This window comes from Prinia subflava, chromosome 4 (genome assembly GCF_021018805.1).
Source record: "Prinia subflava isolate CZ2003 ecotype Zambia chromosome 4, Cam_Psub_1.2, whole genome shotgun sequence".
Lineage (NCBI taxonomy): Eukaryota > Metazoa > Chordata > Aves > Passeriformes > Cisticolidae > Prinia > Prinia subflava.
Genome location: NC_086250.1, coordinates 39,509,029 through 39,525,966, shown reverse-complemented (window position 1 = coordinate 39,525,966; position 16,938 = coordinate 39,509,029). Strand labels below are relative to the sequence as shown.

General features: G+C 42.4%; 1 protein-coding gene across 2 annotated transcripts; it reads left to right on the top strand.

The window, feature by feature from the left end:
• Positions 1–809: 809 nt before the first annotated feature.
• DYRK2 (dual specificity tyrosine phosphorylation regulated kinase 2) lies at positions 810–16,005 on the top strand. Of its 2 annotated transcripts, none has more exons than XM_063396512.1 (3): positions 810–1,114; positions 1,870–2,006; positions 10,259–16,005. In XM_063396512.1, the coding sequence occupies exons 1-3, from the start codon at positions 1,060–1,062 to the stop codon at positions 11,858–11,860; spliced, it is 1,794 nt and encodes a 597-aa protein (XP_063252582.1). In that variant the 5' UTR covers positions 810–1,059; the 3' UTR covers positions 11,861–16,005. The 2 variants fall into 2 exon arrangements, with proteins under 2 accessions (XP_063252582.1, XP_063252580.1); XM_063396510.1 differs by having other exon boundaries at positions 1,060–1,195.
• The last annotated feature ends 933 nt before the right edge of the window (positions 16,006–16,938 follow it).

The window sequence follows — 16,938 nt, the reverse complement described above, 5'->3', positions numbered from 1 at the left end:
CCACAAAGCACGTCGTGCAGTTCGGAAAACAGGCCAGTAACGCCCCTCGCACTCTCATTCTAGGCTGAGGCACTTACGCCTCCAGGGCAAGCCTAAAAGCTTCTTTTCCTTTTTTAAGTTTTCACTTAAGCACTACGCGCTTCAAGTAATTTATGTTCCGTCCCGCGGGGCCACCTTTGTCTTTCGAGTGGTCCCCGCAGCCTGAGGAGCTGGCCGTCCCCCGGCTCCTGTGTCCCGCACACGACTCCCACACACGCCGATCTCCCGGGAGCATCGCTCCCTCGCACCGGGCGCCGCCAGGGCGGGGGCCGGCGGGGCGGCCCGAGCCTGTGGCCGCTGCCGTGCCCCGGCCCGGGCCCGTCCCGCCCCGCCCGGGGCCGCCATGGCCGTGCCGCCGCCGTGCCCCGGCCCGGGCCCGCCCCGCCCGGGGCCGCCATGGCCGTGCCGCCGCCGCGCCCAACGGCCGCACGCGCCCTGGGCCCGGGGCCCGCGCGGCGGGGCCGTTGTGCGCGCGGGCGGCGCGGCCGTTGTGCGGGCGGGCAGGCGGGCGGACGTGCGGCGCCCGGGGGGAGCCGCGGGCCGCGCCGCCTCCGCGGCGGCGGAGCGGTAGGGAACGGGAGGGAGCGGCAGGGAACGGGAGGGAGCGGCGGGGAGGGACGGAAGGAGGGCACGCGGACGACGGGGCGGGGACTGCCGATCCCGGGCGCTGTTTGTCCCCGCTCCGCCGCGCGAGGAGGAGGGTCCTTGTCCGGCCGCCTGCTGCTGCCCCCTCCTCCGTGCGAGGGGACCGGGGCGACCGGGGCGGGGGCGGGGGAGGTGATGAGCTTGGGCCGGGGGCTGCGGCGGCGGCGCGGCTGCTGCTGCTGCGGCGGCAGGCGACGGCGGGCCGTTGGAGGGTCTGTCCGGCCGGCCCGGGGCCAGGGGGATGCAGCGCAGGACGCGTCTGGGTCCGGGTGTAGCTGATCGGAGAAGAGAGGCAGACGCCGCCCGGAGAGGCCGAGAAGCAGCGGAGGAGAGCCGCCCTGACATGCCTTTTCCTCTCCCTCCTCTCCAGCGGCCATGTTAACCAGAAAATCCACGGCTAGCGCCGCCGCTGGTGTTGCCCACCCAGCCGGTAAGGAGAGCGAGCGAGGGCCGCCGCGATCGCCGCCGCTGGGCCGGGCTGCGGAGGCCCGGCGGAGCGGAACGGAGGCGGGTATGCTTGGGGGCCCCGCGGCTGCCGCCGCTGAGGTGCCGTGCGTGTGGAACAATGATCCGCCCTCCCTCCGCGGCAGCCGAGCCCGGGGGACCGTCGGGGGCTGCGCGCTGGGCTCCGGCGAGCCGCTGTTGTGCGGGGTGGCGAGTTCGCCTCGGGGGAGCGGGGCGGGGTGAGCGGGGGGCCGAGAGAAACCACGCGGGGAAACGACCCAGGGACAAGTGGGGATCGCCACGAGCGCCGGAGGGCTGCGTTTGACAAGGGGCACCGGTGCTCGCCGCCGCTGCCCGTGCCAGACTTGTGAACTCCTGGCGGGTCCCCGGCGGCGCCGGGATTTCGCCAGGCCAGACGGCTCGGGGGGAGGCGGGGGGCGCGGGCAGCCGTCCAGCCCCGAGGCGTGCGCGGAGCAGAGCCGGCTCGTTCTCCCGGTTAGGCGCCTGCCGGTGGCGGGTTAATCTCGGATGAAGGGTTTAGCCGGGCGAGCACGGTCCGCCCGCGCTATTAGCCGGATCGGTGCGTGTGTGCGCCGCGGCGGTGATTAGCTTTTAATGGCTTCTGCCCGAAGCAAGGCGGGCGGCGGTGCCGGCCGAGCGCTGGAGCCGCCTTCGCCCCGACGGGCTCGCTGCCCGAGGGGCTGCCGCTGCCCGCCGCGCTCACCCCTCTGCTCTCCGCAGGCAGGACAGGGGACAACGGCCGCCCGCTGCCGTCTTCCCCGAGCACCGGAGCCGGGGCCTCCCGGGCAGGAGCTACGACCGGCCCGCCGTCGCCCCTCGCATTGCCGCCGCTCAGGGCCAACAACGCTTCGCACACGGTGAGCCCGGGCAGGGGAGGGTGTGCACGGATGCGGGAAGGGGCGTCTGGCCCCGGGGTCTCGCGGCGCTGCTCGCCAGCTGTCCCCAGGGGCAGGACCCAGGGCCCCCCGAAGCGCATGGTGCTGGAGGAACGTGCGTTTGATTTCTGCAGGAAGAGATGTGCACGCTTGTTGTGGGGCTGGGACCCTGTAACTGCACGCATTGCTTTCTCCCTCCCCACCTCCCCCCTCCCCTTCAGTATGGTTTTGTGGCTCATTTTCAGTGACAAATTCAATCTTTCATACTCGCATAGAGGAGATGGTCTGGTGAATGCATTTTTTGAGATGAGGTTAGTCACTGTGATTTAACTGTCGTATGAACTGCGCTGAAAAATGAAGGGTGCTCTCGCCTTCACATGCTTGATTATCTCAGGCCCATCGCAGTCTTCCTTAGAAATAGCTATTGCTGTGCTCAGGGACAATGATTGGATGAATCTGCCTTTATTGCTGCAGTAGTTTACCTATAAAGAAATAGCAGCTGATGGCATGAAAAGGACGTTATTTTCCGGTCCTGTGATATCTCACGTTATCTCCCACTCCTTGTTAATCTACTAGGAATGAAACTTCCCAAGTATGCCACTATATATGGATAAGAGAAGGTATCTCTGTCCTGAAGGCATGACAGAGTAGAGAGAGGGGTCTATATACTGTCATGTTGACACTAAATATCTGAAATTTTTATTGCATACATTTCCTTTTAAATTCTGAAAGATTTCATACTCACCCTGAAAGGCATTGATTGCATACTTTTCATAGAATTAATGAGTTTTTCGTGGATGCTCTCATACTATCTTTGTAAACATATGGCAGAGCTTTAAATGGTAATGTGATTATGGGCTAGTGGAAGCTGAAACTGTGCATTTAGATATTAGTCTTTCAGTTACTTTCCATGTAACTTCAGGGATAAAACATCTTACTGAAATCCATTTATAGCAAGAATTGTCTTTATTTAAAAAAAGAAGAAAAGTATATATATATATATAGGGTATTCTCAGAAGGAAGGAGAAGTATTCTGCAAATTCAGGGTGGAGCTGCATACTTGAGATCAACTTCATTGTATATTTATGCAGCTAGAGTATATGTTTGAATTGTTTGTTAGTATAAAAGGCTATTTTTTTCACATTTGTATACCAGTTAAGTGCTGCTTGATTTTAGAATTGGGGCAACAGCTTAGGGACTTTTTAAAATAAAAATCATAAAAGAAGGAACATAGTACAAACAGCCTGGGCACCAATCATGCAAGTGCATTTACAGTAGGGCCCACAAATATCAGGGGCTCACATGTAACAGATCCCAGACTTAATTTAGGATTTGTGAAAGCATGGTGGTCCAGCTGTTTATCTGTGACTACTTACTAATTTTGGAAGTACAGAATTTTGGTATTTTTATACAAAGATTTTGTGTATGTGTGATATATATAGTGTCTGTGCATATATACATGTATGTAAAGATGCAGTCTTTATAAAAGCATTCAAGGGGTGTTTATGTGTTACATTTCTGTGTTTCAAGTATCTTTACAAGTATATGATTATGTATGTGTGCATATGTTTATATGTAGCATATATATGTGTACTTATGGAAGCACCTAGGAATAAGGAAGCATTATATGGCTATGCATCATGTCCTTCTAGATTCTGGCTGTTCCAAAGTCTGTCTTTCTTTTGTGATAAAGAGCCTACTCTACAGTGTTTATTTAGCCTTGGGTGCTATTACAGAAATACTTCATGCTGCCTTTGTAGGTGGTTATTTTGTGGTTGGCTAACATAACTTTTTGTGGTAAGGATCAGATATGACACCAGAATGCTGGATTTTAACCTGAAAAAAAAAGGGGGACAGTATCTGTTCTGTAAACTTAGGCCTACTGACCTCAGCTGACACTGACAGATTGAAACCATTGGTTTTGCATCCCACCACTTCCTCCAATCAGACCTTTTAAAATGGGTCTTTTCAGTTTTCTTAAATTATTTTCCTTCTTTGTGTTCATGTGTTTATCCTGTTTTCATCTCTGTTGTATCTATGTGGCTTCTGTAATAGCTAAAAACTGAGTATTTCTCAATACTTTCAGAAGGTATGGTGTGCTTTAGTGGGTGAACTGCTGGTGTTACAAATAAGTGTGCATAGTATGTATAGCAGTTGTGAGAGAAGCTGAGGTTGAAGATATGTTTTGTTTAAGCTAAAGGGTTTTTTTTTAATGCGGACAGGGAAGAAATCAACTACCTGTCATATTTCTGGCTTGTGTGATCCATCCTCTGCTGAAACTGTGTTCTCCTACTGTCAGGTGAAATTTCATTGTTTGGTAGATTATAAATAGCATGGGTAGAAGGGGAGAAGATGATGTTTTACACAAGCTTCATAAAATGGGACAGAGGTTTTGGTGACAGTCTTTGCAAGCACAGCAGCCTTTGTTGCTAAGCAGGCAGAGTTGTGTGTTGTACTAGGGAAAGGGTTTTTTATTTGTTTTTTGTAATGTGCCTTCATCCTAGGTTTATTTGTGTATGCTTCCATCCCTGGCTGTCTTTTTTTAACTCATGGTGGAAAACATGAGCCTATTTCCAACCCCTCGTCCTCTTCATTTTCCTTTCCAAAGTCATTGCTTTCTCTTTGGAAGCCTTAAGTTCTTGCCTTGATGATTGGAACCTTCTCCCATTCACTCTCTCCTATTTTATTGTGTTCTTACATCCAGTCGACATGCTGCAGTAGAGATTGTCTTGCTTGCCTGCTGCTCTGCTTGTGTAAATCCCAGCCTGTCTTTGAGTCTCTCTTCCAGACTCGTCTCTGTCTTCTGCTTAGCTCTGTTTTTTTCTTACTTGACACATATTCCTGCATTCTGCACTGTTCCTGTTTCTCTTGCAGTGTAGCAGTATTAATGGTTTTATCCTCCTGTCTAGTACTGTAAAACAACCCATTTACAATGCATGATTCAGTGCCCTCCCTCCTTCAAGCCCTAAGATTTCTGTACAACAAGCCTATTTTTTGCCACCAGCATTGAATGTTTATCCATATTCTTTTGCATCAATCATTGTATTAATCTTGTTTTTTTTAATTTATTTTTTTAAATTTACTTACATTATAATGGAACAGAGATTCCTGGATTCTGTTAATACAAAGATCTGGTAGGTCACATGCTGCCAATTTTTGCTGTTGTCATCTGCTTCAAAGCAGGTAAAACAAAAGCAAATACCTTCTTTTTGTGGTGCTTTCATGTATAAATTGCCACAGAAATGCTGTCACATTTGAGTGGAAATAACTGTGCAGTCATGACCTGGATTTTACTATATCTAGTTTTCTTTGGATGTTTCTTCCTCTATTTAAAATTTGTATCTACGGGGAAGATGAGGTTATCTTAACTTTCAAGGGCTGTGGGGATCAGCTGTAGAATTTGGATTCCAGCAGATGGTGACTGTGGTGCTGTGGGGACTGCAGTATTTTTGGGCACATCTCTCATATTTGTGTAGTTCACCTAACCCAAGGGGTTCAATTTAGTGTGCATTGACTGTCCTTTTGAGTTTCATTATGTAATAAATACAGGTTGTATTCCAATGCGAAAGTACTCCAGCTCACTGCACCCCTAACAGAATGAAAAAAACTAAGAATCTGTATCACTCTTGAGGCATAGTTCAGTCTGTGAAAATATTTGCTATATGAAGTTAAGGTTGCCTATTCAAAAAAATAAGCTTGTATGGACCAGATAAAACAACAGCAAAAATCTCAATTGTGTGTTCCTTCTACCACTCTTACTGAGCCACAAGCTCAACAAAGGCTTAGTCTTTTTTGGTATATAAAACCACTAGGGATAATCCAGTATTATTATCATTGTACTAATTAGCAAGTATTTTTAGTTCTGAATGGAGGAATGTTGGTGAATTAGTGTATCAAGGAAAAAGAAGGCCTTTTGTACATTTGCTCAGGCTTTTGCTTTGTAGTCAACAAAATAGGCAGTGAAACGTGCTACACCTGATACCATATGCCTCTTGTGTGTTTGACACAGTAGGGCTGAAACTGGCACACCCAGAAATGCTGTAAAGAAAGGGGTATATAGTGTAACAATTATTCTTTAATTAAGTTACTACTTTAGAACACTGTTTCTCCCTTTGTCCTCATCTGTGGGAAGTAATAGCAGATAATGACATCTTATTCCTGTGCAGTATTTCAGCAGGCCATCATGATTGCTGTATTATTAAGATTCATTTTGCAAACCTTTTTAGATTTTGATTGACAGCAAAATCTTTTTTCTGTAATTTTGCTCAAAATAAAATGATAATATATAGCTGAATCATATGTCTGTCTTGGATAGTTTTACAAGATGCTAATAATCACACGAAATAACTGTTACAAAGATGACATATGATACAATTACATAATCTTGGTGCATTTGGAGGATAAAGTTCAGAAGAAGCATATGCTTCTGTGGGGTTTGCTCCTGTAAAAGGTCTTGAAACAGATCAGTGCATTGGATGAGTGTACTGCAAAGGAATTGTAAATGGGTTTGCCACCCTGTTAACAGGCTGGATTCATTTTTATGCCACTTCCGTGTTGTTACAGGTCTGTAGCCTAAGTCCAGTAAGTTACTGTTCTATTTCTGTTCCTAAATCCATTCGTGAAGGCAAAACAAACTAAAAGAAAGCCAAATATTACTACCCTTAAATTGTAGTTTTGTTGCTTTTTTATTTACTTACTGATCATAGTTTACGGTGTAGTTTTGTTTTGTTTGGTGTATCTACTTCAAAGATTAGGTGAATATTTTCAGCATAGTCATCAACTTCCATAAAATGAACATGCCAAAGTAAAAGTAAAATCTTAATGGTGATTTTGAAGTTATGAGAAATTACTAAGAAAGAAAAGAAACACTGCATTGTAACATTTGCTGTTATGTAATCGATTGTGTCAGAAGATTCAAGAAGATGAGTTTGAGCTCACCAGTTAGTTCAATATATTTTACAGACTTACAACAGTAGGTTTTTGTATATGTGTGCTACAAAAATATGTAGATCTTAGAAGTTGTGGATGGCTTTGAGCACAGACAGTACAATATATAATCCGTAAGCTTCCTAAGTGCGTGCAGGTGATTGGTTGTGTAGGTTGTTGGTCCTGGAATTTACGCGTTCCATCTGTAGAAGCAAATGGAGATGTGTTATAAATCTGTCAGGCTTGTGGTTTTGGTTGAAGGACTGATGGAGTTTCTGTGTACTAAGAATAGTTTGGTACTGGACTAAGAAGGCTGTAGTCTTTTGTAGCTTGCCAAGCCCATTAGTTGTGGTTCAGAAACTTACGGTGTTGCTGCTGAAGCCTGTGGAGCTTGTGAGCAGTGCAAGCCTGAGCTTGACAGCAACCTCAGACACCCAGGTAGCCAGAGGTAGATAGGCAGAGCAAAGGACTGGTGCAAATCAAACCCTCATTCAGGTTGGAAATAGATGAAGAAGGTCTGTTTTTCATGTGAACTTGTGGTTGTGTTGTGTCTAATAGCTCTAAAACTCCTGTGGGGTTTTTTGAAAGAAGAGTAGACCCTCTTCTGCTGAGCTTTTGGAATACAGCCTGTGATAGTGTGTTGTTTTCTACAAAGAAAACCAGTGCTACTGTCTGCATCTGCATTTGCATTCCCAAGCAGCAGCTGATTGAAACTGGCAAAACCAGTCATTTAGGATTTGGGTTGAAGTTGGAATAATGCTGGTGATTTCATTCTGCTGCTTGAAAAAAAAAGCCAACCTGTCAGCAGCAAGAGAAACCATGAATTTGCCTGAAGATACAGGAGGCAGAGCTACACTTTAGAATGTGTTCACAAACACACTTCTAGAAAAAAGAAGTTGTGATTCCTTGTTTGGAGGGAAAAAATGTGTGGGCTTTTCCCCTGAAGAACTTCCCAGTACATATATTGAAGCAAATGCTTAGGAAGGATGGCAAATAATTAACTATGAAAACAGATGACTCAAGGAAAAAGATCAAAATGTGAGCTGTGGCAATGAGTACTTGGGTTAAAAAGTTCTTAAAGATTACTTTCACATTGATACTTTCTTCCTCATTGTCTACATTAGTATTGCCTACTCCCAGTTTGTCTAGATATGTTCTGCTTTTGTTCAATTAGTGTCAGAGAATAAACTGTTGTACCTAGAACTTCCCAGCTTAAGTCTTTGGTATTGTGTGTTTACTCTGCTGCTTCATTATGCCTTTCTTGCAGTTCTGCAGTGCTGCATGTGCTGAACCTTTGATACATCTTAATAACCAGATCTGCTTCTTCTGAAATGTGTGATTTAGCAGCTCTTGGGGCAATTTTTTTTTCTTTGCAGTAACTGCTGTTTATATAGAGGATCGGGGAACCTTTAGAAAACTGCTATTGCAGTGTGCCTCAAACTTGACCTGAAGGAATTGCCTGTAGGCATGATAAGTCCTCTTAATGATTTAATTTCTGGTACTTTTGAGACATCAAACTAGGACAGGAGTTTTTGGTGATTTCCTGTGATACCTTCGTTGTGCTTAAGTGTTACAGACATCTTTGCTCTGAATTGTGATTGTGTGGTAGTGCATTCTCTGGGACTGATGAAATTTTAGTGTGATCCTAAATTTCTCTGCAAACATGCACAGTCAAACTCCAATGATGAATGAACCAGTTATTGAACATCACAGTGGAATCAGAGGAGCAGTCAACTTGACAGAAGCAGTCCGCGAGAACCCTTGTTCTTACATTATATGAGTTTCAGAGTTGCAAATTTCAAAATAGTGTCCAAAGGTGAAGCTGGTGTCCAACTGGCAAGTCTTTGGGAACAAGTTACTGAATTTACAAAAATGTGCTTCTGCCGTATCAGACTGATGCCTTAACAGAAGCACAAAGTATGCTCGAGCCTGCCTTGCATGTCTGGGTTTTCTCATTAGGAAGCTCTTCTGCTGTTGCAGCACAGTTTTCATTTCCTCATATCACAGCAGACAACTGTCATTTTCTGATTTCATTTCAGCAACCTCAAGTGAACAGGGAATGTGTTATCCTTAGCTGCCTAGAAAAAAAACAAAACAGTTCAGATGAAAAGTGCTCACAACCCTGGCTTGATCATCTGTCTGACAGTATCAGTGAACTCTTCGTTAGTAATTTGACATAAATATTAAGACTGGTGAATCAGCTGGAGAGACAGCAGGGGAATTCTTCCCACATTTGAGTAAGACCAGGCAGAAGACAAACTAATTAGCCTCTACTAGAGAGCAAATGAGGGATTCTAAGACAGCTATTTTAGTGGCAGGTATGCTTGTAAATTTCTTGTTTCTTCTAAAAAATAACAGGTTTGGAGCAATAGTTGTTTTCACACCCTAGTAATTTGCTGTTTGTTTGCTTGAAAATGCTGAATGCTGCTGTATCCCATGTATGCACTGTCAAAAGCAAATCTATTTTCTAAAATCTATTAATGCTTTTTTTCCATTTTTAAAAAATAAAGTTACTGTATGTTCCTCAAGGCAAAGATTTGCTCTCTACTCAAGTCTGCATAAGGCCCCAAATCTCATTTTGCTTAAAGGTTATTGTTAGACTGGTTTGGGAAAGTGCTAAAGGATATGCTTATTCTTCATTGATTAGAATGTTTTGCTGAATTGTGACTGTCTCAATTGCAAGCAGTAAGTTATGTTCTTGAACTTCAGAAATGTGTGGGTTCTTTTCCTCTTTGTGCATGTCACAGCATATTCCTTATTGCTTAAAAATGTATCTGGAACGCTTGATATACAGCAAATTTAGGAACAAGTAAAAATTTTGATTTCTGAGGACAGGTGACGAGAGCATAAGCCATGTAAGTTCTAGCAGACCCATACAATCATGAATGTTATATGTACATTACAGATAACATAATTGTATGTTATCTTCAGCATCTGTCAAACTGCTACTATTTTTTATAAAGCCTGATGTCCCTCAAGCATGCATCTTGATGTTACAGATCTGCTGCCTTGAAGATTCCTTGGAGATATTGTTAGCTTCTCATGGTAGCACGTTCATGATTGCCTTATTGGAGACATTTTGGAGAGTCATGAAAATAGCATTTGAGAAACAAGAATCAGGAAATTTAATAGCATCCAGCAGTATCACAATATACATGCTGTATTTTTTAGATTCTCTGTAAACAATTGGCATCTAAGAAGTTCATTTTGAGGTGATTTAGGCAGAACGGAGGATTGCAGAGTGAATGTTGAAGCATGGAGTTCATGTCTTTCTTGTTAACTGGGTGTGTATTTATTTTCAATTTTAGGCTGGAAGCAGTAAGCACACAACGAATGAGCACCTACATGTTGGTAGCCATGGACAAATGCAGGTTCAGCAGCTCTTTGAAGAGAATAGTAACAAGAGAACGGTTCTGACAACGCAGCCAAATGGACTTACAACGCTAGGCAAATCTGGATTGCCAGTGGTTCAGGACAGACAGTCAGAGAGTGCCCACAGGCGACAAGGGAGCTCCGGCTCTTTAAAATCTACAGATGCAACAGGGAAGGTGAGACCCTCTGTTATCACACCAGAGCAAGCAATGAAGCAATACATGCAAAAATTAACATCTTTTGAGCATCATGAGATTTTTAGCTACCCTGAAATATACTTCTTGGGTCCAAATGCAAAGAAGCGGCAAGGTGTGGTTGGTGGTTCCAACAACTGTGGGTATGATGATGACCAAGGGTCTTACGTACAAGTACCCCATGATCATATTGCATACAGGTATGAAGTCCTGAAAGTTATAGGGAAAGGAAGCTTTGGGCAGGTGGTGAAGGCCTACGATCACAAGACGCATCAGCATGTGGCACTAAAAATGGTGAGAAATGAAAAACGTTTCCACCGCCAAGCTGCGGAAGAAATTAAGATCCTGGAACATCTCCGGAAACAAGATAAGGATAACAACATGAATGTTATTCACATGTTGGAAAACTTCACATTCCGCAGCCATATCTGCATGACATTTGAGTTGCTGAGCATGAACCTGTATGAATTAATAAAGAAAAACAAGTTTCAGGGCTTTAGCCTACCTTTGGTTCGGAAGTTTGCCCACTCAATTTTACAGTGCTTGGATGCTTTGCACAGAAACAGAATCATTCACTGTGACCTTAAACCTGAGAACATTCTGTTGAAACAACAGGGTAGAAGTGGTATTAAAGTGATTGATTTTGGCTCAAGCTGTTACGAGCATCAGCGTGTCTACACTTACATTCAGTCACGGTTTTATCGTGCACCTGAAGTCATCCTTGGTGCTCGTTATGGGATGCCCATAGATATGTGGAGCTTGGGCTGTATCCTAGCAGAACTTCTGACCGGTTATCCACTTTTACCTGGAGAAGATGAAGGAGACCAGCTGGCTTGTATGATTGAACTGTTGGGCATGCCTTCTCCAAAACTCTTAGATGCATCCAAGCGAGCAAAAAACTTTGTGAGCTCTAAGGGTTATCCCCGCTATTGCAGCATCACAACCTTGTCTGATGGCTCTGTGATACTTAATGGTGGACGCTCTCGGAGGGGAAAACTGCGTGGGCCCCCGGAGAGCAGAGAGTGGGGTAACGCATTAAAGGGATGTGATGACCCCCTCTTCCTTGACTTCTTGAAACAGTGTTTAGAATGGGATCCTGCGCTCCGTATGACACCCAGCCAGGCTTTGCGGCATCCCTGGCTAAGGAGACGGTTGCCAAAACCTCCAATTGGGGAAAAGGCCTCAGCAAAGAGAATTACAGAGAGTACTGGTGCTATAACTTCAATTTCCAAGTTACCTCCAACTTCAAGCTCAGCTTCAAAACTGAGGACTAACTTGGCACAGATGACGGATGCCAATGGGAATATTCAGCAAAGAACAGTGTTGCCAAAACTTGTTAGCTGAGTTTGGAAAACCCAATGCTGTTAAAATGAGAGATACAATGTGGCTGAGCCTTATTTGTATGAAAAATTAGCTCAGATATGCATTTTTATTTGCTCAATAAATCTATTAATTTGTATCTTTCAGCACTCATTTTAAATGTAATTTAAAATGTTAATTTTGTTTTTATAAAATTACGGGGACAATGCTTTAAGTTTTTCTACTTATTTTTTAAAATGTTTGTCTTCTACAGTACAATTAGCCTTACTGTAACTAGTGTGACACCGTAATAAACATCAGTGGCAGGCCACTGGTTACAACGTGACTGTCATTCATTGCAGCGTGGTATCAAAGGTATTAACCTTTCTCTTCCATGGTTCATATTAGTTTTAACCTGGGGTAAATTTGAAAGACTACCCTTTTTATTTTATGGGTTTGGTCTGGATTCTGTGCACGCTCACATCTATGACTGACTGGACTCCAGGGAGAATACTCAAAGAATACAGTTAAGCACTTGTAAACTTGTAGTTTAAAGTGGAGCCATAGCATGTTCTATTGTCATTTTTTATGTGGTAGCCCAGAGAAAGTCATGGTATCACTAAAGATACTGTCACCTCCTGTGGAATACTTTCTCTATTTAAAAGTTATGGGCTTTCATTAAAATGGTCATTTAAACATAATGCAAAAAATAACACCGGGGCTAAAATGGCTCTCTTACCTTGCATGCCATGCGGTAGAGTGAGAGGAATGGCTAGTCTTGGAAAGCATGAAAATGGCAATATGTCTGTTTCTCTGAATTTGAAAGTGGCTGATCAGCTGGTAAAGCAAAATATTATGAACTTCATTTCAGGTCTGTAACACTGAGCATTCACACAGGTTCTCATTTTTTTCTTTTTGTTTCATTTTTTTTTCTCCCATCTCTTCTCTTCTGTTTTTTCTAATGTGCAGCTTGATCTCCCAAAATCACTTAGGCAGAAGTGCTCATCCTGTCAGTGTTATACTGTAACTTCCAGACTGTTAAACTACATGGATTTCAAGGTTGCTTTTATTTCCTCTGACAATGTTTGAGCGACTGTGACTTCTGTGGTACATTTCCACTTCAGATCAAATCTGCATGTAGGGGCAAACACGATGTTACTGCATTGCTTCCTGTACAGGAGTACTTCATCTTAGACAGCTTAACTGTAGAAGGAAAGATCCTCAGTGGAAAGCTTTTCAATTGGAAGACCCCATCCTAGATAGTTTCTAATAAGGGAAAATTATCAAAGGAAAGCTAAGCACTTGGAATTTGAATTAATCTTTGGCATTTGTAGATGAAAATTAACTTTGAAAGAACAATTAGAGGTATGTGTGGATTTGTTCAGTGTGTGTGTACTAATGCTTGGGTTTTCTTTTTTACTTTTAACTGCATTTATGGAAGAAAGATGGTCTACTAAAGAGTAGTATCTAGACCTATGGGAGAGGTATTCACATGTTGTAGCATGTTTTCAACAGGAACATTTTGAAATCTGAGATCAGTATTTTAATGTGTACAATGGCTGTGGTCTACATTGGATGTATAAAACATATGAAAAGGGAATTTTAAACAAAGTAGAACAATCCAGAAGAGTTTACGAATGTTAGAACAAGATATACTAGAATGGATTGCATTAAACCTCAGTAACCTATAAATAACATTTATATGCACAGATTTTACTGAGTTACTTGTACAAATTATGAAAATTACTTAAAGCATGGTCCCCTGAGAGGCCAAGAAGGTTTCCGGTTAAGTTCTCCTTCATACTTGTTAATTTACCACTTACAGCTTAATTTTTGTTTGTTGGTTTGTTTTAGTTGTAATTTAATGTAAGACTGGGGGAGGGATATAAAAAAAATTAAACAGAATTCTCAGGAAACATATCACTGAACTTCTTGCCAAAAAGTCAACACCTAAAGAAGCTCAAAAATTATTTCTGAGTAGAGGATGTTATTTGTTGATTGATAAATGTAAAAATTAGACTGTCAATCAACCATTTTTCTTACTTTTTAAAATGAAAAGATAATTTCCTGCCTCTAGTCAAATTAAATTATTTAGTGTTAACTGTTCACAACTTTATACAATATGTGTAAGTGCAATATGTAAACATGTATGAAATCATGTTAAAAATGAAATATAATAATACTTCAAAAAAAAGTGGAGTTTAGAATATGAATATCCAGTAAATTATGGTCAGTAAATTCTAAGTCTGGAAAAGAGATATATTAATTTTAATGTAAAATTAACTAACCCTCATGACTGTGGGAATACAATACTGTGTATTTTTCTACAGTAACAGGGAATCTTTACTTCCTCTTCCACCTACTTGGCTTTACCACTCCTTTCTACCTAACTCTTCCTGCAAAAGTAGGGATGCTGATGTAAAGGCGGAAGAAGAATTGTCTCCCGTATATTTTTTAAAGCAGACATTGATACATGTTCCTACCTTTTGTGGCAACTTAAGGTGAAAACATTCTTGATGTTCATGGGTCATTAATGGGCTACAACCACTAAATTTTCTTTTTCATGTAATCCGTTCTTAATGCCAATAATGCATTTATGATCCACCTTCTTCATAAATGCTACCGGAAACTTAAAGGCCAAAATATAGTGTGAAGAGCTATTTTTTTAACCCAGATACAGTGGAACTTCCTCTATACTAAAGGAGCAGCTACATCAAGGTTTTTAAGTGATGTAGCTGCATTTTATTGTAGCTTATTTATCCCTGTAAGAAAAAAGGGGGGAGGGAGGGGGGAAGGACATTGCCTCTTGCTTTGATGTGATTTTATTCTAAGGGCTCTGATAATTAGGCTGATAGAAGTTGGCTTGGAAACAGTGCTTAGTCTCACATGTTACCATTGTCTGGGGATGTCTGAGCTATTTTCAGATGTAGTAACAGCACAGTGTTGTCTTTGGTTGCAGTCTCACTTGGCTCAGTTTCTTGCACCACTGGTGTGTTCATTACCACTTAAGTGTTGGAACAAGAGCATGATGCAAAATGTGTAGATTAAGGATAGAGGATGGATTGTGCCCTTGGTGTTAACAATGTGCCTTTTGTTACAAATGCATCTTGGCCTCTTTAACCCTTGGAATACTGCTTAGTAGGGATGAAATCTATTTTAAGTGCTATACCTGTCTTAAAACATCCTGTAGATGATCGAGGCCTTAATAGAAACAATAAGGCAATCACACTGCGAGGGTGGAGAGGACACTCTGTTCTTGTAGTACCGTCTCATTAAAGGGTTAAAGATGGCCCTTCCTCATTGGTTGTACTTTAACATCAAATTATTGTTGGTTTTTTTTTTAGTAATTTTTTCTTATAGTGACACTAGACAGAAATCAACTGTATTTGTAAAAAATTTACCTCAAACTCTTCAGTTTTGTAGTGTGATTTAATCCCAGGGCATTTGGTATGAACCAAAGTGCATTCCTTTTATATGTGCCTGGCTCTTATAAAAGTGACCAGGGATTTTTACAATTTGGGTGCAAGGCACTTAAGCCACTTTTAAGTTGTTGGGTGGTTTGGAGTTATAAATGACTTCATGGGAATGTTGAAAACACTTAAAAGACATAAGTAGCATCGGGCAATATTGAAATCTTTAAGAAAGGGTTGCATTATTTAATGCTCTCCATTTGTTAATTTTTTTTCCATCAGTAATATTTGTGATAAATACAAAAATAACTCTTTTTACAGTCAGCAAAGATTAGAATATTGCCCAGTGTAATACTATGGTAGCATTTAAATAAAATAACATTTGTGAATTATTGTTTCTAGGGGCGTGTACATCTCTGCTACAAATTGTAATTACTCAGTTCAATTGCTACAATTGCGTCTAAGCAGTAGCTTGGGTTTTTATTGGGCAATGACTTAGACACATGACTGTAATATGCTGCAACTGTGTGTACTGAAAACGTGAAAAATGATTGAATGTGGACTGTGTATATATTTATGTATAATTTTCTGTGAGATGCTGCTGTTGCCACTTAACATTAAAGATGTTGAAGTGGGTTTTAATCCTAGTGGCCAGTTTTATGATACTGTATGTATTGTACAGCTGATGACAGGAGTTAAGACTGTTCTAGTGAATATTTGTTACATTTTATTGTTGTGGCCAGAGATCATTTCAGAATAAAATTTTATGTCCTACTTTAATTCTGTCCACTGTACTTTGGGTTTTTTTGTAGTCCTAATGAGAGCCCTTGGAATGCTGACATTTCTTACATGTGGAAAGGCCTTATCCTAGCCTGCTCAGTCCGGGGCAGCAGTGCCCTTGTCCCCAAGCTTCCTTGCTGGTATCTGTATATAGCAATCACCCATTGCTGGAGGATGACTCTTCTACTGCTTTGTGCCTTGACAGGTTTGATTATTGCCTAAAGGCTGCTTTTGCCCTGAAGTTTCTAAAGTTCTTCTCAGGACTTAGAAAGTAATATGTTTTGAATTTTTATTTGTATATTTATTAGGGAGAAAAGATCTTTGGCAGGAATTTTGTGGATGTGGCTATTCTAACTTTTTTAGCTGCTTTTGAAAGATTTCTTAAAATAACAGTAGGTCTGATTATATAAGAAATACTTGATTGAGACAGGTGCAGTGTGTATTATTCTTATTAAGTCTGCTTTAAAAAGACTCAGATTTCTGCACGAATATTTGTGTCAGACTGAGTTTTCAGAGCTTGTTAGACTTTGTAGAGTCCCAGGAGAATGAGAACATACTAAACAGGTTAGACTGAGCTAAGTTCTGTTCACAAATACACCTGGAGTAATTTCACTATTTAGCACAGAGCTGTCTTGTAAGTGATTGGCCATGTTCTCTACTTGGTGATGTCTGTGTGCACCCAGAGCAATTTCTCTGAAAAGCTTCTGGTTTGGGTGAGCCCTGGCTGAAATGAAGGGATTTTAATTTGACATTTTTAGTGTTTCCTATTCAGCATAGTTGGGAGATTTTAGAGCACAAACCCCACCAATATTAAATATAGATAAATACAGTTTACAGCCCCAAAGAGTAGTGAGCCAAAAATTACATTTTTGTGACCTGTTTGTGATTGTGTTTTTCTGAGGACAAAGGCCTAACTAACTCCTTTTGCTAACT